Source organism: Helobdella robusta (assembly GCF_000326865.2).
Source record: "Helobdella robusta unplaced genomic scaffold HELROscaffold_14, whole genome shotgun sequence".
Taxonomy (NCBI): domain Eukaryota; kingdom Metazoa; phylum Annelida; class Clitellata; order Rhynchobdellida; family Glossiphoniidae; genus Helobdella; species Helobdella robusta.
The window spans coordinates 538,896-563,895 of record NW_008703782.1 but is presented as its reverse complement, the minus strand read 5'-3'; the positions used below and the strand labels follow the sequence as shown (position 1 = coordinate 563,895).

Sequence of the window (25,000 nt, the reverse complement as noted above, 5' to 3'; positions counted from 1 at the left end):
CATCGCCTTTGGTAAAATTAGCAGAAGTCTCATTGCTATCATCTCTCTGCTGTGGCTTCTGTGGCCTGCTGATTAAACTGATGTCATTTCCAGAGTCAACTTCACACACGACAAAATCACTGTTTTCATTTTTTGAATTTAGGTCATTGTTAAAGTTATCATACGGAGTTAGGTTTTCCAGGTTTGATTCAAAAACTGAGTCATTCAAATTTGAAAATTTTGAATTATCAAACAGAGTCAATTCTGAATCTGAAAATGACATCTTATTAAAATTATCATTATTACTACCAACTGGCCGACAACTGAATGAGGTATCAGTTCTAGTAGTAGAAGTCATATCACTAATTGATCCTAAAATTATAGTATTATTATTAGCTTCATTATTACTTTCAATATTGTATTCTATTTTTTCATTAATGCACCTATGTTTGTCTGTATTATTGTTTGCTAATTTTTCTTCTATGGTCTCAATCAGCGGTGTTCCATAATTAGTGTCATCATCATCATCCTTTATACAGTCTTCTCTAACGATAATGATAGGATCGACATCACTCGACAGTTGTTTTGTGGGATGCCCACTGCCACAATTACAACCCCCACCACTACAAACAGTATTGTCATCTGGAGTTGACGCACTAACTGGTGGATTTAAGCTATTAGTGTTAGTGTTGGTATTTGTATTGTTGTTGCAAGAAGAGTCAGAAATGCCATCAAAGCTGAAAATAGAAATGGCAGACGATGACGACGATATCATAGATGAAGAGACGGACAAATCTGTGTCACTATTTGAAAAGTTGGCCTTCAGACCCGAGTTCACCATATCATCATTGTTGCTGGCTGTGTTATTCTTGGGGGCCTCCCTATTATTCAGGGTGTTGCTACTATGACGGATGCCAATCATTTTCTGTTTCTTTATTTATACTTTTTTAGAGGAATTTTAAAAATTTTTTAATTGAGTTGCGCTGTTGTTCGTGTTGTCGCCGGAGCTATTTTCATTTTTTCAACAACTGGAAGCTATTGAAAAAAGTACTTTAACTGCTATATTCGATTGATTTTTTTGCTTGTTTTGTCAACAACCGCTTCAGCGCCCAGATGCAAAAGTAAATTTTTTGAAGGTAAAATACATTTAAAACGTTCCATAATAATAAATTTATTATAAAAATAATCAATAATGGCCCGTTCGATTGAATGAAATGTTAGTGAACGAAATAATAATAATTACGACGATGATGATGATAAAGGTGTTATCAGGAACAAAGTTGTTACAATTATTTTTTGTTTAAACGTATTTGTTAAAATTTATTTATTTAAATGTAGTTCAATTATCTTAAAATGAAAAAAAATAGTTTTCTATTAAAATTTCTTTAAAAGTATAGCAGTTTATGGTAATTGTATTTTGTTTACTTTTTGCAATAAACAAACCCATGGTTTTTATTATCGCTCGATTCTAGTATAAAAAACAATTCCTAAAAGTGCAATGTACGAATTAGGATATGAATTATTAATGAATAACATGTTTCTATTATTATCTTAGGTATAGTAGTATATCATCACCGATCGCAACAATGGATAATAACGGCAAGGCGATGGTAGTTGCGCCAACGATAAATGTATTGTCCGACATATCAATGAAAACAGCCGGCACTAAAACTTTGCGCGTTCATGAAAAATTTGTCTGCTCCTATGACGACTGTGATAAAGTGTTTAGTAAGTTGAATCGCCTAATTCAACACGAACGCGTCCACACTGGGGAGGTGGTCATGATAATGATTTTTCATTTAAATTTAAAAATCCATTTTTTATATATCAAATCTTTGTGTTTATCTTTTTGTTTAAATCAGCGACCATTCAAATGCACCTATGAAAATTGTATCAAATCCTACGCTAGGAACAGTCATCTTAAACGCCACGTCAAACAGACTCATGTGAAAATTAGGACACCAGGGGATGTTGTCATGTAATATTGTTGTTATTATTATTGTTGTTGTTGTGCACTGGCATTTGTTTGTTACTACATTATGATATATTTTTTTAGTAAAAACAATTGTAGTGTTTTTATTATTTATTTAATTAATTCATTTATAATAGTATGTTATTTCTCCAGTGCCTTACACATCTCTAAATAATTATAATAATAAAAAAAATAAATTGTCAGATGCGAAGAAAATGGTTGCTATAGGAATTTTGTTTCAGAAGATTCGTTGAAGAAACATTTGAGAGTTGTCCACGGCCTGAATGGAGACAACAACAACAACGATGACAACAAAGTTATTGTTATTATTGTTATTTCATTATTATTATTTCATTGTTATTATTATTATTTATCATTATCGTCAAAATAACACATTATAATATATAATATAAATAAATAGAATAATGGTCAATTTGATGTTGTTTGTTTGCTACACAACTTATATAAAAGATATTAATAATTATTTAAGCATTAACAATAATAATATTATATCATTTATATAATTATAAAAAATTAATAAATAATTTCCCAAAAATCAGTATTACTGCCCAGTTGATGGTTGCAAAGCTTCATTTTCTAAGAGGTTCCAACTGAGGCACCATGACTACCAAGAACACAAAAGATCAACATTATTTCAGTTTGAATTTTTCATTCATTCATTCATATACATTAATCATTCATTCGTTTATACATTTATTTATTCACACATTCAATCATTCACTCCTTCATGCATTCATTCATTCAGGCACTCATTCATTTCATTTGGACATTAATTTTCTTATTTAACCATTTAGACATTCAGTTTAACATTTCTTTCATTTAGTTAATTATTTTTTTGTCAATAAAATAATGCATATTTATACTCACAAACACACGCACGCACACCTCTCTCTCTATATATAAACATATATATATAATAGATGTATGGAATGCCAAAAGAAGTTTGTATCACATAGCAAGTTGAAAAGGCATTCAAAAACACATGAAGGTACCTATATAGGAATAATTAAATTTCAATAATATAATAAAATATTCGCTATTTAATTATAAAAAAAAATTTATATATAAAAATATTAATTAATTGTTTGAATAATTAATTAATTTTGACATATTAACCTTAGGATATAAATGTGCTGCCTGCTCTGAAGTATTTAGCAAATGGTCTTTACTGAGAAGGCATAAGTCACAAGATCACAAAGGTTTTTATTAATTATATTATTTATAAAAAATTATTTAATTATATTATAATAAATTTAATTTAATATTATACTGGTAGTGAAATACTTCTTAATGATGATTCATTTGTCTTCAGTTATTTGTTATTTGTTAATGAAATTTTATCATAAGATGACGTTAAATTTATATTTATTTATTTATTGATTTACGTATTTATTTATATTTATTGATTAAATCATTAACGTTTTTTTACTCACAGAAATCATCGCATGCAAATTCTGCAATATGAAATTTAAAAGCAACTCTAAACTAAGCACACATTTATCCATACATCAACAAAAACAACAGCATCAAATCAACATCAATCTAATCTCAGATGATGATGATAACGAAACTGAAACCGATTGTTATAGCTTCAAACTATCTGATGGTGATAATGATGATGATGATGACGTTAAAGTGGAAAACCCCGGGGAATTAGAATCAAATAAAGAATCCAAAATTAATATGAACATTTCAAATATGCCATCTGGTAATGGCAACAGTATTAGCAACAATAATAATGATAATAGTCACGATGATTTCAAAAATGAAAGTGAAACTGTGCAAATGGAAGTAGCAAAAAACCCAGTTATTTCATTGCACAAAGCGTTCAGATGTAACATGGATGGCTGTGCGAGAAGTTATACGACTAGGTATAACCTAAAAACACATAAGAGGATCTGCCATCTGGAGAATTATAACAATAACAAAAGTAATATTAACGATAATAATAGCAATAGTAGTCAGATGTGCCAACCGCTGTTCATTTGCTCTGTTGAAGGTTGCGGTATGTCATTGTCAACTAAGGTTATTATTATTATAGTATCTGTAATTAAGTGTTATCAATTAAATTAAATCATTAAATTATAAATTCAGTGTTGAAACTATTTCCATTTTTAACCTTTTTTTAACTTTTTCCTCCACTTAGCAAAAGCTGCAACTTCACTCCATCATGCACACAGACCAATACATATCTATGGTGAGAAAATTATTTCCCCTACAAACTAGAATCCAATTTTAATCTAAATTAACTTCTACCTTCTTCAAAAAACAGAAAAATGCAAGGAAATTAAAAAGAAATAAACATCCAAAGAGCAATCACAATCAAAGCAAGCAGGACAATTTATCTGCCTTAGTGAATTTACACAAGAGAATAACACTTAGTGAGAAACCAGCTGAAATACTCGATGGAGAAGATCAAATGAAAAAAAAACAGAGAAGACTTAACCTGAAAGTTGGCAGACATTTTAGAAAAAGTTTAATTTTGGAAGAGAACAATGAAAAAAGCTGAATAAACCATTTGTTTTTGTTATATTGACTGTTATATTTTTTCGTTATTTGTTAAAATTGTAATTTTAATATTAAAAACGGATAAAACATTTTATGTTTTTCGAATAACAAAAATCTGAAAAAAAACCTATTTTTCCTACGTTACATATTACTTTAAATTCGTCCTTAAACTGAAGCAGGTGTGGGCAAACTACGACCCGCGAGGTCTTATTTGCCAAAAAAGATCGTCAGCCAGACATTATGACCAAAAAAGGAGCCACAAATCTTAAAAAATTCTCTTCCTGGTCGAAAAATTTGCTATATATAGTATATATGCGGACCTGATAAGGTAAATAATTCTCAATGCGGCCCTCACAGCAAAAATTTGCCCACTCCTGAACTAGAGTAAAAGATGGTATACATTCTACAATTACCATTAGCCATTAAAACATTTGAAGTTCACTACACAACATTAGTAACAGTAGAAAATAATAACATCATTACCTTACATTACCCGTTAATATGTTTTAATATTTTCAAGGAAAATGAAACCCAAGAACATTATATCATGAATAAGAAGAAAACTAAAATATACAGGAATAGGTAGGTTCATTTACCTATGCTAATAACAGTACGAAATATTATTAACTTATTATTTTACATTTAATCTTTCATATAATAATAATAAAATTATCAAATGATAATATAATAGTTCAACCATAATTCAAATGCAAATAACCCCACAAATGACCATAATGAAAAACACTTATTAAAAATAATAATAAAGTAATTATAAAAAGTTATGCGACAAAGTCCAAAGGCCTGTTGAAACCTCCTCTTCTGTTCATGTACTGCCTGTTTGTGATTAGTGGAGTTAAGGGTAATTAACATGTCATCAATATTCATATAGAAATAAAATAAGACGAAATGGTATACCAACTATTTAATATGAAATAATTATAACTGATATAAAATATAATAAATTACCTGTATTTTCGTTTCTGGACCACATTAATACATGATATATCAGTCCCATCAACTTTCTTACCCTGAAATTTGATTGGTTAGCATAAATGAGAACTGTAGCTATAGTAAGATAGACAAATCAAATAAATTGAAGGTGCCAAATAATGAATAGGTAACTATTCAAAGGTTCCATGCTATGGATAGATAGATGGATATAAAGTTAGAGGTACTAAATTATAGATGTTAATAAAATTTGAAAAGTGGCAAATGTTGAATAGACAAAATTTGAAAGGTTCCATATAGTGTGAACAGAAAACGTTTGAAAGGCACCAAAAATAACACCATACCTTTGTTGAATCAAAAGATGAAAACCCCATAGCTTTTCTCATCGCCAATTCTTCCTCTGTTATATCTTCTGACTCACCTTTGGTATGAAAAAATTAAATTAAATTTAATAAAAAAAAAAAATATTATTTAAATAGTTAAAGTTCGAAAATATGTGATTAAACAGCTCTCCTAACCGTTTTGTTTATCTTTGTCTTTGTTTTTATTTTTGTTCTTAGATTTGCTGCTAGAGATTGCGCCATTTTTCTGTTCGTCGGTGATGTGAGAGGTCCCGGTGTATACAACATCGTCATCGTTTGGTGACCTTATTTTAGGAAATTAAATTGGGGATAATAAACATGGAAATACATTTGAATATAAATTAAAAGAACCGTGATTGTTAGGTATAGATTTAAAACCAGAAACAAGTTTTTGAAAAAATTTGCTGAGAACAAATTACCCGGATCTTGATCTTCTAGATGATCTGTGTCGTCGTCGTGGGGACCGAGATTTTGATCTGTGATGGCCTGGTTAAAAGTAAATTGAAGTGAATCAAAACTAAAAAGTTATCATTTAAAGTAAGTTTATGAAAATAAAAATATAACAAATTCATTTAAGAATAAATAGGAATTAATTAAAAAAATATATATATATTTTTAAAAAAAATATATATATTTTAGTTTTTAATTCCTTACATCATAAAAAAAATACATTTTACTATTGTTATTTTAGTAATATGAATTGCACAAAAAATAAAAATTAAACATAGGAAAAAGATAAAGAAAAACATACGTCGTCGATCACGTTCTCTCTCACGATCTCTATCCACTGACCTAGCTGGTCTGCCCTCTCTTTCTCTGTCTCTCTCTTTTTCTCGGGATCTAGAACGAGATCTAGATCTTTTTCTTTTATCTATCAAATTAAAAATAAATTAGTGTATGAAAACAACTTAAAAACAATAAATTAGAAAACTTAGTTTAACTTTAAAAAGACCATTTTATTCAATTGAAATGAAATAAAAATAAACTGAGAAAGTTATAACTATGTTGTTATGATATGTCTGATCTTATTGATGACCAAGACTTCAGAATCAAAAGATTAATTTAATTTTATAAAAAAAAGCATCACAAAACTAATGTTAAATTTTTTAACATACAACAAAAGTTATTTCGGGTAAACTTCTAATTTATAGTTTTTAAACAAATTTTGTATAAATTCGTTCATCATTATTGATGACCAAGACTTCAGAATCAAGAAGAGAAGATTAATTTTAATTTTATAAAAAAAAAGCATTACAAAACAAATGTTAAATTTTAACATACAACCAAAGTTATTTCGTGTAAACTTCGAATATATAGTTTTGAAACAAATTTTGTATAAATTCGTTCATCGAATGTAGAAAAAATTATCATAAATTACTATATTATCGCCGTCTAAAATATAAATTTCCTAATTTTCCAAACCAACCTCGTCGGGGAGATCTGCTCCTGCTTCTGACCATTTCCGAGAACGATTTGATGAAAAATAATAAAACTAATTATTTAGTAAAAAATGTTAAATGAAATTAAGAATAAAAAATATCAAAAATAATTATTATTACCACCTTTTGATCAAAAGATTCAACCGTAAATGACTAAAAGTAAACCAGGTGAGAACAGAGCATGGATATATATAATATCCACCGAGCAGAGCGTTTATATAGCATAGAATAAAAAGTTTAATGCTACTTATCTTAAACATGGATAGATACATATAATTAGATAAATTGGCTTGGCTCGGCTTGGAATCGGATGTTAAGCAAGGTGTGGTCTTAAACTATTTTGAATTCTTCCCGAAAAATTTGAACTGCGTGCGTACATATATAGCAATGATTACTGTTGTTTTTATAATGAATTTATAAAATATATAAATATAGCGAGCAAAATTTCAACATAAAAGCGCTTATAAATATATGCATATTGGCTCAGCTTGGCTTGGCTCGGCTTGGAATCGGATGTTAAGCAAGGTGTGGTCTCAAACTATTTTGAATTCTCCCCGAAAAATTTGAACTGCGTGCGTACATATATAGCACTGATTACTGTTGCTTTTATAATGAATTTTTATTATATATATATAAAGTGACAATGTATACAAATAATTAAATTATATTATATTAGATTATATGTTTATATGAAAAGCAATATAGCAGATTCAACCAGCCAACCAGAAAGTTTCGAAGGCGTTCGTTCGATGACTTCAATTTTCAGAAAGTTTCGAAGGCGTTCGTTCGATGACTTCAATTTAGTACGGTTAGCATTGTGGTTAAGACTGTATAATAGTGCAGTATATACATTAAACAAGTTTTTTACTGATGCGAATGATTGAAATGATGAGAATGTATGGTTGAAACGAGTATAAATAGAGGAGCTGAGACAACATGAAAATCAGATCGGCATTCTGCCTCGCTTGAAGCAGTCTGTCTGATCTCATTTATTTTATTTTTAAAATTTTTTTATTTTTATTTTATTATATAGAGTTATATAGAGTTATATAGAGTTATATAGAGTTATATAGAGTTATATAGTGTTATATAGAGTTATATAGAGTTTGCATGTTTGTAGGTGGTATTTTTTTAATTTTAGGTGAGTTCTTTAACGTTTGCTCATACATACATACATACATCATGTTTGTTTGTGTGGTAGTATTTTATGTTCTGTTTTACTCCTTTTTCTCTTTCTTCATGAGTCTTGAGTTAAGTTAATGAAGCATAGGTAGGTGAGGTAAAAATTAATTAATTATATAGGTAGGCTAGGGCATAAGGTAATTTAGTTACATAGGTAGGTTAGGGACTCCTATTCTTTTACTCTACTTGATGGTGTGATTTTTGTTTTGTGTTTTTTTTTTTTGTTTTGTTTCACATCATACATTCAGCAGGTACGCGGTGGTTCCTGGTTTTAGTGGAATTTTTATTGATTGAATGTGGTAGTATGCTTGGTTATATAGAGGAGTTATATAGAGGAGTTATATAGAGGAGTTATATAGAGGAGTTATATAGAGGAGTTATATAGAGGAGTTATATAGAGGAGTTATATAGAGGAGTTATATAGAGGAGTTATATAGAGGAGTTATATAGAGGAGTTATATAGAGGAGTTATATAGAGGAGTTATATAGAGGAGTTATATAGAGGAGTTATATAGAGGAGTTATATAGAGGAGTTATATAGAGGAGTTATATAGAGGAGTTATATAGAGGAGTTATATAGAGGAGTTATATAGAGGAGTTATATAGAGGAGTTATATAGAGGAGTTATATAGAGGAGTTATATAGAGGAGTTATATAGAGGAGTTATATAGAGGAGTTATATAGAGTTATATAGAGTTATATAGATACCTTTCTTTGCTCTTCTTTTCTCTTTTTTTTGCCGACCGGTCGGTTTCTTTGCGGTTATTTTCATTTAAATTGATTAGAATAAGATTTTACCATTCATTTAGGTTTTTCAGGTTCATTTATCCAGGTCTACAGAGGAGTTCATCGTGGACGATCAGTACGTTCGTTCATTCGGTGGCAAAAAATGCACGCCCTGCTGGGGTACGTTTTACGGTTTCTTTGCGGTTCTTTTTTTGCCAGTTGGCTGGCTTTTCCGGCGGAATTCACCGCGGCTCGTTTTTTTATTTTCATTTAAATTAGTCAAATAAATAAGATTTTTCCATTTCATCCATTTTATTCAGGTTGAAGCTTCCAAAGGAATTCACCGTGGAAGATGTCAGGCTACGTTCGTTCATTCAGTGGCAAAGAAGATACGCCTGGCTGGGATACGTTTTATTCTTTTTTCTCTGTTTTTCTCTGTAATTTAACATTAAGTAAGAATGCTCACACGCACACGCACATACACACAATAACATTAAATAGCTGTATAGGTAGGTTAGATAGGCATAATTTTAATTGTAGGTAGGATAGATAGGAAGCATCCAACACTAATGTAGTTGAATAGGTAGGCAGCGTAAGTTTATCTCTTCTATTTTTTTTCGCACCCACATTACACGCATCAGCGTATTATATACACACACACACAAATACATACATAAACATATATTAGTATTTGAGCGTTATTTTATTTTCATTACACATTCTAATTTATTATTACTAAGGTTGAGAGTAATTTAATTTCATAGGTAGTTAAAAGCAATAATTTAATTCTAGGAACAATCTTGTAATTTAAATTAAATAAACGCTGTAAGTGTATCGAGAGGTAAGTTAGTTATTAAGTTTTACATTATTATTATTAGGTTGGAGCCTAAGGCATTACGTAGGTGGTGGGGTGGGTGCCGAAAGGCCAATGAATTGGGCTCTTGAGTTTTGTAATTTTAGGTAAGCTAGGTCCATAATGTAATGAATAGGTAAGTTAAGGCTACGTTGTAACACACACTCATTAATAGATTTAGGGTTTAAGTTTTATATTATTACTAAGTTGGAGCCCAAGGCATTACGTAGGTGGTGGGGTGGGTGCCGATTGGCAAGTGAATTGGGCTCTTGAGTTTTTTTGTAATTTTAGGTAAGCTAGGGCTTAATTGTAATGAATAGGTAAGTTGAGGGTACGATAGCCGATAGACTCTGAATTTCGAAATCTGTTGTCAGAGGTAAGCCTTGGTGGCCAGTGGTGTACCGGCAATGGTTTACTATCCGGACGGCAATGGTTTACTACCTGCACAGTAATGATTTACCATGCGGCACGGCCATAGTCTACTACCCGCACGGCTTCCGGACGGCAAATGGTTTACTATCCGCACGGCAATAGTCTACTAACCGCACGGCAATGGTTTTCTATCCGGTGCCCTGGCTGTCGGTGAACCTCTGTGCAAGGAGGAAGAATGAAGGGGGACTTTCGACTATCGTACCATTAACAATTAAATATAGATTAGTTAAGGTAATTGAATAGGTAGATAGGATTATTTTTATTAAGCAATTTGAGATGCAGGCACCGCTAAGCTTTCTGATGAGAATCTACTTTTTCTCTATCTTTCTCCATCAACACGGGCTGTGTTTCAACAACAACCTCGAGGAGGACTGGCACCAGTTTTGGAGGACAACGTAGGAACCGGACCGCATTCAATATTCTGCCTTTGTCGAATGGACGACGGTAAGTTTTTTTCCCATTTTACTTACTTTATTATTTTAAAATTTTATTTATTTGACATTATTTTCATTTTATAATTTAATTTTTTTTGCTTCTAAGATTCTAACATTCATTTACTACTACGCAAATAAAAAAATTTTGTTTACAGAATGATGAGAGGTGGGCAGTGGTGGGAGTCAGCACGTTTTAGATGGTGGTCTCATGATGATTTACATATGATGATGGTGGTGTAGGAAGAATCAGCTCGTTGGCTGTTCGACTGACACTCTGAAGTTCGGATGGTATTTTGTGTGCCGACCAGATGGTGGTGGTCGGTGCAATGGAAAGTACAGTAACGACGATTTTTGAAGTAAGGTTTAGTTTCGTTTTTTATTTTTCTCATTCGTTCATTTTATCACTCAACCTTTTAAATTATTCTTCTATTGATTTGTTAATTCATTCTATTCATTAATTGAATCATTGATTTATTAATTAATTCATTCACTCATTCATTCAACTAATTATTCAATCATTCAGTTAATCATTTATTCGATCGTTCCTTTGTTCCTTGATTTACTAATACGCTATTAAAAAATGTCTACAGAATGATGAGAGGTGGGCTGTGGTGGGCATCAGCACGTTACAGATGGAGGTCTCATGATGATCGTTCCGATGACAATTCGAAGATAACAACAACGACGGTTTTTGAAGTATGATTTAGTTTCTTTTTTTATTTTTCTCATTCATTCATTTTATCACTATCTTTCAAATTATTCCTCAGTTAATTTATTCATTGATTCATTCTATTCATTCATTAAATCATTGGTTGACTAATTAATTAGTTAAATTATTCATTCAACCAATCGTTCAATCATTCAGTTAATCATTTATTCGTTCGTTCCTTTGTTTCTTGATTTACGCTTATTAATAAAAACTTGTCTACAGAAGCTGTGGGCTGTGGTGGGCGTCAGCACGTTTCAGATGGTGGTCTCATGATGATCGTTCCGATGACAAATCGAAGATAATGTTAAAGGTAAATTTGTTTTTGTCTCATTGTACCTTTGAAAGTACTCGAATTTGAACAAAGATTGAGTGTTATCTCAAAAAGATAAGTTACCTATTTTTTCCAATTGCTTGTTTTTTATTTTAGTGAATTAATTTTTTTTTCTATTTTTCAGTATCCGGTCAAATTCATTCCATCGATGCGTGTCAGATGATGGTCGGTGCAATGGAGGTTCGTCGGTAGTGAGTGAAGTTTCTGGAGAGTGCGCGCCCGCACATTTACATACACACATCAATACAACACATACATACACAACATCCATTCATTCGGTGCCGTTGTTGCTATGTTTCTCTTCAACTTTATATTTTCTTTACCGTGAACCGGGCTTTAATTTAATTCATAGGTAAGTTAGGGACTGAGATGAGTTAAACAATTGTAGGTAGGCTAGGGCTTAACATTGGTTAAAAATCTTCAAGTAAAATAAAAACGCTAAAATATGTTAAATAAAATATTTGAAACATCTAAAACGAGAAATAAAAATTTGTAGGTAAGTGAGTTGAGTCAATGTTTATAAGTAAGCTAGGGCCCTGAGAGTAATTTTATTATAGGTAGGTGACTGACTATTATTCTTGCGACTTCTTACTAGTTTTGTGTGATGTGTTTGTTTTCGCTTCACAACACCACACCAACAAAACAAACTACATTTCATTCTCGTCGTCGCCTTAAATTGTACCTTTTTGAACAATCTTTTTAATAATGTCTATTTATTTATTCATTAAATGTTGACTGGTTTCTAGTTTTTTTTAAATTGGTTATATAATTTTTGGATATTTCTTGATTTACTTTGTAAATATGCATGTATAAATTATTTATGTTTATGTTGATTTGGTCATTATGATATGTTGTGAACTGTTCTTACTAAATGTTCATGTTACGTGGTTTATTATCCTTCGAGAACTTCTAAGGAGTGTGTATGATAATAATAATAATGGATAATAATTATTTTTATCGGTCGATATTTTGTTATATTTGTTTATTTAAAATACGAATTTAAAAAAAAATTGACATTTTAAAATTTTAATTAACCGTCACTTTTTATTTTTGAATGAATTCAAATAAAAGCAACTACTGTGTTTTTCTTTCTTTACCGCTGTAAGCCAACGTATGATTTCAGCAGCCAGTTTCTTATGAGCACCAGCAGAATGTAAAATATTCATTGAATATAATGAAGATAGTTGTTCAAATAACAATTTTGATTTATTTAGGCCGTTTATTTCATAAGCAAACCAATTTTTAACATGATCGAATAGTGTAAAAAAAAGGGTGCTATAGTTCAATCCTACTAAGCCAACCTTCGGCTTCAGTAAGCCACCGGATTTCACCGGACCAAAAGCTATTTTTATATTCAAATTAACAAAAATAATTTAATAATACATAATTCTATTAATCATTATTAAAATTAAATAGAATTACTACAATGTTTTAAGCATATTAAATCAAGTAAATATTTCATTTAGCTTGCTCGTTAAAATCCACGTAATTTCGTAAGCCAACAATCCAAGCACGACAAATAGCCCGACCGATAGATCGAATTGATCGATTAGTCCTATTATTCTAGTTATGTGGTTTGGAGCAAGGGGAGACATTACTGAAAATAATTAAAAGTTGAAAAAATTGAGGTTCTTTGCATATCCCTGCTTCAACCCATAAGAAGGTGTTGTATGCTGGTAAATAGGCCTCCCCTTGGATAGATAAGATCTTAAAATACTTTTAGCACTGAATAAACTCTTCAAACTTTACGATTACGTAACTTTACGATCCGTCTCTTCATCAAATTTGTTTATTATATTAGCATTATCTATTTATATACAGTCCAAATTTATTCTTAAATGAACAGACTTCTCAAGGTAGGGAGACCGATCACTGAATTTCATAAAATCCCATAGTACGTGGTACGGACCAACTGACAGTTGAATAACTTAAACTTCCATGGTACGGTTTATAATGGAGTCTCTAAAATGAAGTAATAATAAGCTTGTGTGCGTGTGTTTGTTTGCATACGTGTATTTGTGTGTATGCGTAAGACCGTCTTAGAATACTCCACGCACTTGAGTTTAGATCCACAGCACACCTAAAAACAAATGAAAGCAACAAAAACCAAAAACGTGCCAAAAATAAAAGGATGAATAAGTACAAAAGTTTGTTTGCACACACGCATGTACATATGCATGTACGAGTGTGTGTGTATGTGTCTGTTCTGTTTGCGTCAGTGTGTATGTACTATGTATGTGTCTGAATGTATGTGCACTTAGATTTTGTCTAAGAGAGAGAGAGAGAGAGAGAGAGAGAGAGAGAGAGAGAGAGAGAGAGAGAGAGAGAGAGAGAAAACAGATATAGAGAAAGGCAGGATGACTAAACGGAACGATCAACTATACAATTTATTTCCTTGAATCTGCGTCATTATTTTGATGTTGGATTAATAAATTTACCTTAATTGGCTTATCCACCTTAAGGCATTCTCACTATTTGCATTATATTAAATATTTACTTAATGCAAACATTTGCTCGCACATACATATACATACATACATTTATAAATACATATTCACATTAGTATTGCAACAACCAATACTGCTACTACTTTACTACTGCTATTACTATTATTACTACTAATAAAAATTAATAAGTCAATAGGTACAAGGGCAATAATAAAAATGTTTGCGCTGCTAATCTTTTTGTAAACCACGGTCTAATACACACAAACACATGCAGGCAAACATACACACACATACATAAAAACACAATATTGATATATATGTATATATAATTATATATAATATAAAATTTTAGTCATCGTTTAGTCCAAATATAAATAAATGAGTTACACCAGTTAACTACAAATTATAAAATATTGTGCCATTGAGACAACACATTGTTCACAATAATAAATAAAAAGAGCAATAACAGTAATTGAAGTAATAATAAACATCATCGATGACGTCGAGATGAATGACAGGAACCAGGCCAACAACAACCCGGATATGGATAACAACGCCAACAGAGAGAACAACTTCGACGACAGTACCATCGACGACAACAACGCCAAAAACAGCAGCAGCAAAGTAACTGACAACGATACGACAACTAAAAACCACAACAGTAGCAGTGACAGCAACACCATCTTCAAAATCAAAAGATCAGAAATAAGTCCATCATCAACACAATCTCGAGTGGCATTCAAGCCAGGAGTTTTCATGCCTAACTCAACTAAAACACCTCGTTTTGTGCCGAAATACAAAATTGGTCCCAAAAACGTCATTTCCATTTTTGCCGATAGCGCTTTTTCGGACAGACCAGAAAATATTTCTTGCAGTTCTAAAAACAGCGAAACAGAATTTGTGAAATCACCAAATCGTCTGCCTCGAACCCCATTCACAACACAGCGCAACAAAAATGATCAACCAAAAAACAAATCAGAACAGATCGACATCTCTATCCAGAAACCGGTTTTTGGCTACAGAAATCAAGAGATTCATTACAAAAGAGATGCTCTTTTGGACCGGTTATGTCCGTGTATCGAGTCGAATGGAGCGAAAACAGCCGTAATCTTAATGGTGTTGATGCTCTGTTTTGGGGTGATAGCTATCTGTATTGGAGTTGGAGTGCATTTTGCAGGTATCTTCACGTATTTGTGTGTGTATGTATGTGTATTAACGAAGAAATGTTTGTATCTAGTCTGTATGTGTACATTTATACATGTACGCTTAATAGCCATGTCAAATAAGCCGTAAAATAAATTTTTTTTGCTTTAAAATAACAACAAATATAACATCGATTAAAGAATATTAACGACAATAACAACAAATATAACATCAATAAAAATAACATTAACGATAATAACAACACTAATAACATAAACTAACAATAATTTGTCAAATCGAAACCCCAATAGTAATTTATGGGATGAACCCACAAATGGTAGTACCAAGCAACATCAACTTTATACCAGAAATACAACATGTCAACCACAGCAGCAGCAGCAGTAGTAGAAGCAACCATAGCATCAGTAAGAAAGTTACCAACATAACACCGATAACAGAAAGCCACGACAACTACAACATTAGTACTACTACTGCTACCACCACTACTACTACTGCTACCACCACCACCACCACCACCACTACTACCAGTAGTAGCACCAGCATTAGCCACGTTACAACAACTGAGGCAACAAGTGAAGCGACAAAAAACGCCGTCAATACTACTACTTCCACCACCAATAACAACAATAATAACGACACTGACAATAACAATAATTAAAACAAATTTCATTTAAAACTAAAAAAATAAATAAACGCTAAATTTTGATCAGTACAAGTACAATAGTAATAAAAGTTAGTAGTAGTAATAGTAGTAGCAGCAGCAGCAGCAGTAGTAAAAGTACTAGCAGTATAAAAAGCAGTACACTACTGCTACGATCACTAATGACAGACAGACGAATTAGAACATCTGAAGCCAAACCTTTTAATTATTCTGTTTGATTTTAAGAATTATTAATTTTCGTTTCTTTATAATTGTACACACACGCACACACACACATGGGCACGCAAACACACACACACACACATGGGCACGCAAACACACACACACACACACAGACAGACGTTAATTTAAATATTTATAAATTCTTTTTCTATTTTGCCCTTTTATAATATACAAAAGAAAGACAGTAAGTCATATCAACGGATCTACATTGGCATACAAGTTACATAAATGTATGACTGGTTGATGAAATGTTGCATGAATTTGACAAAATTACTATCCAATCAATCAATCAATCAATCAACCAACCAACCAACCAACCAACCAACCAACCAACCAACCAACCAATCAATCAATCAATCAATCAATCAATCAATCAATCAATCAATCAATCAATCAATCAATCAATCAATCACATGGTGAATCAATCATTTAAAACAACCAGGTAATAATCAAATCGACCAATCACTCAACCAAAAAAAATAAATAACCACTCAATCAATCAATCGACCAATCACAGTAAATCAATCAATCAACCAGCCAATCAATCATCTTGGACCCCAAAAACGTCATCAATGGGGTTTCGCAGTAGGGAATAATCGGGTCTCCGCACTTCCCTAGCCTGCCTAGAGGCCAACTTGCCAAGATACTTAGTACCCTGCTGTAGCTTCAACATATTTCTTATCTGTGGTGCGTGATTAACAATATTGTTGTAAAAATTCATGTAATTATATAATAGCCAAACATGTAACAACAACAATAATAATTATTATTATTAATATATTATAATTATTAATAGCAACGGTAACAAACAGTGTTGGGGCTTGTGAACTTGGGGTTGTTGTACAAAATCTCCCCTGAAAAACTACCGCTAAAAATCTTGATCAAGTTCAAGGACATTCTCGGGCCTGGTTCATTAACATAAATTATTCACGGTCATTCAAAAAATAATGATTCTGACGTAATTTATTTTGAAATTATTAATCACATCCAGCAGTATTAAGTGAACTGTTAATAATAATAATACATAAAAACATTCAATGAAAAATTCACACCAATTCATTCATTCATCCATTGAAAAACTTAATCCATCAATCAATTGATCAAGCAACCAAGTGAACCAACTCAATTGAACCAATTCAATCAACTGACCCCTCATTCAATTAAGCACTCACTGAACCAATCAACAAAGGCCACCCAGCCAATCAAACAAACGACCCCACCCACTCAACCAATCAAACAAACGACCCCACCCACTCAACCAATCAAACAAACGACCCCACCCACTCAACCAATCAAACCGACCAATCTCAACGAGCTCGGCATTCTCCTCTGCTATCTGATAGTTCCTACAATGAATGAGATTGTTTGCAATGGTGAAGGTGAGAACATGGTCGACGAACGGTTTGCTCTTGGGGTGATGATAAGGAACACTCAAAATCTGGAATAATAATAATAATAATAACAATAATAAAAATAACATAGATTATAATGGAAATAGCAATAGCTGAGAAGAAGACAACAACAGAACAACATAGAGATTACGGGTGTCATCGACGGACCTGCGTGAACATCTCTTTCAAGAGTTTCCAATGTGGAGCCGTCTCAAATGTCTGTTAATAAAAATGATAAGAATAATAAAAATAAATATTATTATCATTCATAATAATAATAGTAATATTATAATAATAATATAATAATAATAATATTATTACTGCCAATATTATTACAGCCAATAATAATGATGACCAAGCATCTTTATCATTCTCATTATCAGCAATTAATTAACAGGCCAATGTCAACTGCAAGATCATAAGCTCTGTAATAATTATAATAGTAATCATATTCATATTCATCATCATCATCATCATCATCATCAACAACACTATAATCATCATCAGCAAACAGATGACCTTCACCTTATCAAATGACAGCAAAGGCCTCGAGCCTTTCAAGCAGTTCCCTGTCAACTTCAGTCCCAACATTGTATGTACTGTATGTATGTATGTATGTATGTATGTATGTATGTATGTATGTATGTATGTGTGTATGTATGTATGTATGTACTGTTTGTTTGTATGTGCTGTATGTTTGCATGTATGTATAAACTGTTTGTATGTATATACAGTTTGTTTGTATGTATTTACTGTTTGTTTGTATGTATTTACTGTTTGTTTATATGTTTATGTGTACGTACATATGTGTGTGTGGGTTTGCATGCATGTATGTATATATGTATGTGTGTGTATATTAAGATAAAACAAAGAGCATACTGTTTTCAACGAGGAATTTAGCAGAAGGACCTGCAGGAACACAGGACATCCTAATTAAAAATTTTAGGCATAACTTTATCATTATTAGTAATTGATCAACCAATTAACAAACCAATTAATCAGCTAACCAATCAGCCAATCAATTAACCAACCAACCAACCGACTGACCAATTAATCAACTAACCAATCAGCCAATCAACTGACCAACCAACCAACCAACCGACTGACAAATCAATCAACTAACCAATCAGCCAACCAACCAGCCAACCAACTACCACATATAAAGAGATGACTTTTTTCTATTCTCAAAGTAGAGGCACTTGTTACAATTGCGCATCTCACATATCTACAGTAGTGATTGAAAGATTATAAATACTTTAAAAAAACACAATAAATAAATAATAAAGGAAAAATTAATTATAATATCATTATTATATTTAATATAAGTAATTTATAAAAAATCAAAGACCTCATTGATGGCAAACAGACTGTCCTTTTTCTCCCTTTTCGATTCTTAAAAATAAAAAAAAATTGTTAACAAATTGTTAAAACAAATTAATAAATAAGTTAAAAATGACCAATTGAATATCACCACATTTCAACTACTACAAAGTGCTAAAGACAAGATTTTGTGGAGGTTGATGGTCGCCAATGTCCTGAAAGGATAAGGCACGAGAAAGAAAGGAAGAAGAAATTAAAAATGACAGCAAACCTTTCTTAGAATGGGGCATCATGCTTCTCAAATCCATCATCAAATGCCGCTGCGTGAACGAGACGCCACGAGACGAAAACACCAAGACTCTAGTTTTATTAGTCCATTTCGACTTCTGGTAATAAATATATTTCATTATATTATAACTAATATAAATAATAACCAGTTAGTCAGATTATTATTATTATTAATTAAATTTGAAAAAAATAAAAATAATTATATATTAAAATGTATAAAAAACAAAAAATTCATAATTTGATTAGTCTTGATTTATTTCCACTTTAATACACGTACAACATGCATATTTACATATAAATTACAAAGACATTTTTATTTATAAAATATTAATAACTTAAATGCTTTTAACAACTCATTAAATCTTCCTTAAGAATTAGGTCCTAATTCTTATTTTTCAATTTTAATGAAATAATTTAATTTTTAATAATATTTATTATTTAATGATTTTTAATCACTTAAAATTAGAAATATTTTACAGACATACTTTTGCTATTTTCTTGTTTTCTGGTTCGTCTGTTGGCGTGGGGTCCAATTTTCTTTTGCCCATAGTTATTTTTTCTACATAAGTCAGTAATTAGTTAGTCAGTGATTCAGATTGGTTTATTTTATTTTAGTGAATTAGTAGTTTGGTTGAAAGCTACTAATTGAGATCGCATTTACCAAAAACTTATATAACAATCACGAAACTAACCGACAAATTATTAGCAAAATAATAGATATCCTAATTTCTCCGTAACCTGCGAATTTATTAATTTTAAATTACTAAACAACATAAACACGTGAAAAAATTTCGTAACGAGGGCTAAATCAGAACTGCAGTAAAAATAGGGATGGAAGAAAATAGACATAAAACTAAAAACGCACTTAAGTATATAAATGATCAACCATTCCTTCATACAATTAAACAATTAAATAATTAATTAAACGCTACAAAAAACCATTTTTGAATTTATTTCACTGAATAAAAAACACTGTTAAAGTATTTCAACAATTACTTATCATCAATAGTCTAGGCACTTTTAAACTAATAACAGAGAATACAGGGAAATATACATACATACATAAATACGTACATAGATAATAATACACATACACACAGACAAGCAAACACACATACACACACATACATACACATGCAGAGACGTATTTACGTCTAAATCGAATTGTGAAGAAAAAAAGAGTAGAAAATGAATACTTAAAATTAATAATGAAATAAAAATATAAACTAAAAGTAAGCTTAACAATAAATAGGTGAAAGAAAAGAGATTTAAAAATGGAAAATTAGGAAAGAATGGTAACACATGAAGCGATACAAATACAAAAACAAATAGAAATGACTAAGCATGCCAGCTAGATGAAAAAACCACGTATGTATGACGTCAAACAAAGAAAATAAATAAACAAACAGAAACAAAATACGAAAAAAAACAAAGAAAATAAATAATTTAAAAGCAATTTAAATGGCGGGATGCAAGTTTATAAATAATACTTTTTATTAATGATAATTTTAGATATATATTTTGATACAAATGATTATGTAAAGGAATTAAACAAAAAACCAGAGAAAAAACAAAAAAAACAAAAAAAAAAACAAAAAAAAAAAACAAAAAATGTGGGGATATATGGAAACTATGTTAACACGTACCAAGTGATCGATTTATATATATTTATATTTATTTATTTATTTATATATGTGTGTGTGCTTGTGTGTGTGTGTACACGCGCCAAAAAACTTAATAAAGAAGCCTGGAATAATATAGTATATATATATATGCAACGCACTTATGATGATAAATAAATGAGTGAATGAATGAGTAAAATGAATTGATGAGTGAATGAGTGAGTGAATGAATGGATGAACAAATGAAAAAAATGACTATATGAACGAGTAAATGAATTGTAAAAATAAGAATAGTAAAAATAATACGTGTGCCATATCACTGATATGAAAGAGAAAATGAAACTATCTCTATATAAAATATAATATAAATATATTACTTATGTAGCCATTTTGAATTATATACGTACATACATAGAAAGAGAGAGAGAGAGAGAGAGAAAGAGAGAGAGAAAGAAAGAGAAAGAGAGAAAGAAAGAGAGAGAGAAAAAAAGAAAGAGAAAAAACTAGATAGAAAAAGAAAGAAATATATATGTAACATAGCAACTTATATACAAATATAATATAAATATAATACTCCTGTAGTCATTTTGAATTATATTATATGTACATACATACATACATACATAGAGAGAGAGAGAGAGAGAGAGAGAGAGAGAGAGAGAGAGAGAAAGAAAGAAAGATAAAGAGAGATAAAGAGAAATCTAGACAGACGGAGAAAAAAAAGAGAAAAACATACATGTAACATAGTAATTTAAAAAATGTAAATATAGTTAAGTATATTATATATATATGTATATATATACATATATGTATATAAACACATGTATACTATAAAATTAACTGAATATATAAAAATGGATATAAACATATATAATATATATAGTATATATAATTATAGCAATATGTTATAGCAGATTTATTTGAAGGCAAAATAAAAAAAGGCAAGGCATATATATATATATATATATATATATATATACATATATATATATATATACATATATATATACATATATATATATATATACACAATCATCATCATCGTCGTCGTCGTCGTCATCACCATCATCATCATAACTGCTGTTCCAGTAGCGAGCACATCGTGCCTGCAACACCGTCTTTGTAAGCCCTCACTGTTAGCCTGTACATCTGAATAATAATAAGAACAACAACAACAACAACAATAATAATAACAATAATAAAAATAATAATTCAATTCAATAGGTTTATTTGGTAGAAAGCCCAAGAGATAAGGAGACAACCTCAGCTAAATATGGCGAATGAAAAACATTACGATATCCATTTAATCACGTTAAGAGCAGAATCCAGATCAATAAATAATTCATCAGGTAAAACAAAAATTGAAAACAACAACAACAACAACAACAATGATAATAACAACAATAATAATAACAACAACAACAACAATAACAACAACAATAACAGCAACACTGATAACCTGAGCCATATGGTTTAGTTCTAATCTAACTAGTACGCCGATAAGAAGGGAGGCCGTATTCAAGATACCGGCAGATACGATATTCACCGGGTTCGGATCTATACCGTCGAGTACCGTTAGACCGAATAGCGAGAGCTTGATGTGTCGTGATTGAAGGGAATGTAGAGTTTATTACATTCGCTCGTTCATTTATTCATTTATCCATTCATTTGTTCATTCGTTTCATTCATGACATTCGCTCGAATTGAAAAATGTGACGATGCGCCAATGTGATAATGTTCATTCGTTCGTTTGTTCATTCATTCATTCACCTTCTGCTTGATGACGTCATCGTTCATGGAGTACTTGGCTAGTATAATCTTCTGCACTTCCTGCGACGGCCTGCCAAGAGGAGGTGCATGGCGAAGTTTCAATAATTCATTCGTTCGTTCGTTCATCCAATCAATAAATTATATTAAAAAAAATTAATGAAATAGCCAGTCAGGTCAGCCAAACAGCCAGCTAGCCAATCAATCAACCAACCAGCAAATCAACCAACTAACCGACCGACCAACCAACCTAGATAAATTATTCCACCTAACAAAAAAAGTATTAGCATCCATAATGGAACCCTCGATGAATTTATTCAACAATATCGGCAGACCAATGAACAGCGTTCTACTTGTATCACAGTACCTGATTGGCCCGATTGATCAACATTTTCATGATGAATTGTGATGATTGGTCGGTTAATTGGGGTGACGTATTGATGGCTCGTAATGATTGGTTGTCTAATTGGGACGAGACGTCAGTAGTTTATTGTGATTGGCTGGGTGAATACTAACTTAAAATGGACGACTAAAATTGGAGGCTCAGTGAAGTCATCGGCGCACTCGATATTGAGCAGCTGTTGCTTTTGAACCTGGGCCTCTATGGTTAGGTCCAAATTCGATAGCATGGTTCTCAAACGTGTGCGGTCGGTCGGTTGGTTGATTGGTTGGTTGATTGGTTGGTCGGTCGGTTGATTAATCACAAATACAAGTGAGTTAAACGGTCATAATAGAATATATAATATGAATTAAACTACGGTAATAATATAACAGCAATGATAAAATAACACAGAAGAGGAAAAAATTGAATGGAAATGAAAAAAAGGATATAACTAGAGATAAATATATTGTGGTGGGAGTTATTATTATTATTATTATTATTATTGTTGTTGTTGTTGTTGCTATTGTTATTAATGCCATCATTAATAATAATAATATTATTGTTGTTGACGATAAACTGGACTAAAGTCGCATTGTTACTATTATCATTATTATTATAATTATTATTATTATTATTATTAATCGGCGGTATTAACGCTGTTATTGTTGTCGTTACTGTTGTCGCTAACGCTTTTGATGTTGTGGCTGTGGTTGTTGTAGCTATGGTTGCTGTGGCTGTGGTTGCTGTGGCTGTGGTTGCTGTGGCTGTGGTTGTTGTGGTTGATGTCTCGTCGTCGTCAATGACAATAATAGCGTCGGCCATGTTTTTGCTATCACCAGCTCTGAACGCATCTAAGAAACATGAAAAATTACAAATTAACAATAAAAACAACAACAACATCAACAGCAACAACAAACAACCCTTTCCAAATAACTCCTCGATGGCCCTCCTAGAGCACACGGTGGTTCTGAACCCAGTAAACTGATGCAACGACTTGTTACCGTAGTAGAGGTGCAGACGGCCTAAATTCTTCCTGAACTCTGACCTCACCCCGATCTGAATGAGGTCATCCTCGTAGAGGTTACCCTGGTTGGCCAGCGCGAATCTGGGTCAAGTTATTAGGTCAGGTCAGCAATAGCGGATTTAAATCAGCAATAGCAAAATAATAAACGATATTAATAATAATAATAATAATAATAATAATAATAAATACTTGGAAACGTCACAGGAGACAATGGGAGGTGGTCCGAACTTTGCGGATGTTAGTGTTGTTGTTGTTGATGTTGTTGCTGTTGATGTTGTTGCTGTTGATGTTGTTGTTGTTGTCCGAGGTGATGATACTAGTTGCGATGGTTTCTGTTGTTGTTGATGATGTTGGTGTTATTGCTGTTAATGTTGATGTTAGTGCTGTCCACACGCACACACGCACACACAAACGTGAAAACTGGCATACAAAAATACACACACACACGCACACACACACACACGCACACTTACAAACTCACACTCACATACGTACATACCTTCTGAATAAAAAAAAGAAGACAAAAGTACATTCAAAATCTAGAAGAGACGAAACAAGAAAAAAAAAACAAAAGCAACAATTACGATATTCAGCTCTTTAGACTTGTTATCAAACTTTGACGTTGTTGTTGTTGTCGTTGTTGATGATGACGTCATCGAAGATGTTGTTTTTGTTGTAGTGACTTTTTGCCTCAATTTATTCATCAGACTAGGCTGATTCTCGACATACGGAGGCATTTCCTCCAAGATAACTGCCTGTGTGCGAATGGTGATGGGCATATGAGCGATTGGTTGGCTGGCTGGTTGGTTGGTTGGC

General features: G+C 31.6%; 5 protein-coding genes across 5 annotated transcripts in view; 2 read left to right on the top strand and 3 right to left on the bottom strand.

Moving 5' to 3' along the window:
* Window positions 1-1,565: 1,565 nt before the first annotated feature.
* HELRODRAFT_168687 (hypothetical protein) lies at window positions 1,566-4,749 on the top strand (the record flags this gene model as incomplete). The annotated part of the gene is made up of 10 exons (XM_009014555.1): window positions 1,566-1,754; window positions 1,842-1,957; window positions 2,156-2,267; window positions 2,512-2,609; window positions 2,893-2,960; window positions 3,094-3,171; window positions 3,408-3,997; window positions 4,119-4,169; window positions 4,245-4,424; window positions 4,660-4,749. The coding sequence occupies 10 exons, from the start codon at window positions 1,566-1,568 to the stop codon at window positions 4,747-4,749; spliced, it is 1,572 nt and encodes a 523-aa protein (XP_009012803.1).
* A 510-nt stretch (window positions 4,750-5,259) lies between these two features.
* On the bottom strand, window positions 5,260-7,250 carry HELRODRAFT_168686 (hypothetical protein; the record flags this gene model as incomplete). Its single annotated transcript, XM_009014554.1, has 6 exons — window positions 5,260-5,314; window positions 5,447-5,508; window positions 5,773-5,849; window positions 6,210-6,276; window positions 6,542-6,661; window positions 7,248-7,250. 6 exons carry the CDS (start codon window positions 7,248-7,250, stop codon window positions 5,260-5,262), a joined length of 384 nt encoding a protein of 127 aa, XP_009012802.1.
* A 7,600-nt stretch (window positions 7,251-14,850) lies between these two features.
* On the top strand, window positions 14,851-16,165 carry HELRODRAFT_168685 (hypothetical protein; the record flags this gene model as incomplete). Its single annotated transcript, XM_009014553.1, has 2 exons — window positions 14,851-15,520; window positions 15,798-16,165. The coding sequence occupies 2 exons, from the start codon at window positions 14,851-14,853 to the stop codon at window positions 16,163-16,165; spliced, it is 1,038 nt and encodes a 345-aa protein (XP_009012801.1).
* Window positions 16,166-16,345: 180 nt separating this feature from the next.
* On the bottom strand, window positions 16,346-20,183 carry HELRODRAFT_190600 (hypothetical protein; the record flags this gene model as incomplete). The annotated part of the gene is made up of 11 exons (XM_009014552.1): window positions 19,875-20,183; window positions 19,373-19,487; window positions 19,130-19,173; window positions 18,936-19,006; window positions 18,661-18,710; window positions 18,307-18,380; window positions 17,950-18,000; window positions 17,693-17,828; window positions 17,201-17,295; window positions 16,947-17,072; window positions 16,346-16,366 (listed from the first exon to the last, which is right to left on the bottom strand). Exons 1-11 carry the CDS (start codon window positions 19,935-19,937, stop codon window positions 16,346-16,348), a joined length of 846 nt encoding a protein of 281 aa, XP_009012800.1. The 5' UTR covers window positions 19,938-20,183.
* A 1,899-nt stretch (window positions 20,184-22,082) lies between these two features.
* Window positions 22,083-25,000, bottom strand: part of HELRODRAFT_156513 (hypothetical protein) — a gene marked incomplete at both ends in the record, with an annotated part of 11,409 nt that continues 8,491 nt past the window's right edge. Inside the window, 8 exons of the mRNA XM_009014551.1 lie at window positions 22,083-22,160; window positions 22,471-22,605; window positions 22,782-22,851; window positions 23,029-23,145; window positions 23,295-23,377; window positions 24,121-24,246; window positions 24,680-24,683; window positions 24,800-24,939. Coding sequence (XP_009012799.1) covers window positions 22,083-22,160; window positions 22,471-22,605; window positions 22,782-22,851; window positions 23,029-23,145; window positions 23,295-23,377; window positions 24,121-24,246; window positions 24,680-24,683; window positions 24,800-24,939 — 753 coding nt within the window. The remainder of the gene's footprint in view (window positions 22,161-22,470; window positions 22,606-22,781; window positions 22,852-23,028; window positions 23,146-23,294; window positions 23,378-24,120; window positions 24,247-24,679; window positions 24,684-24,799; window positions 24,940-25,000) is intronic.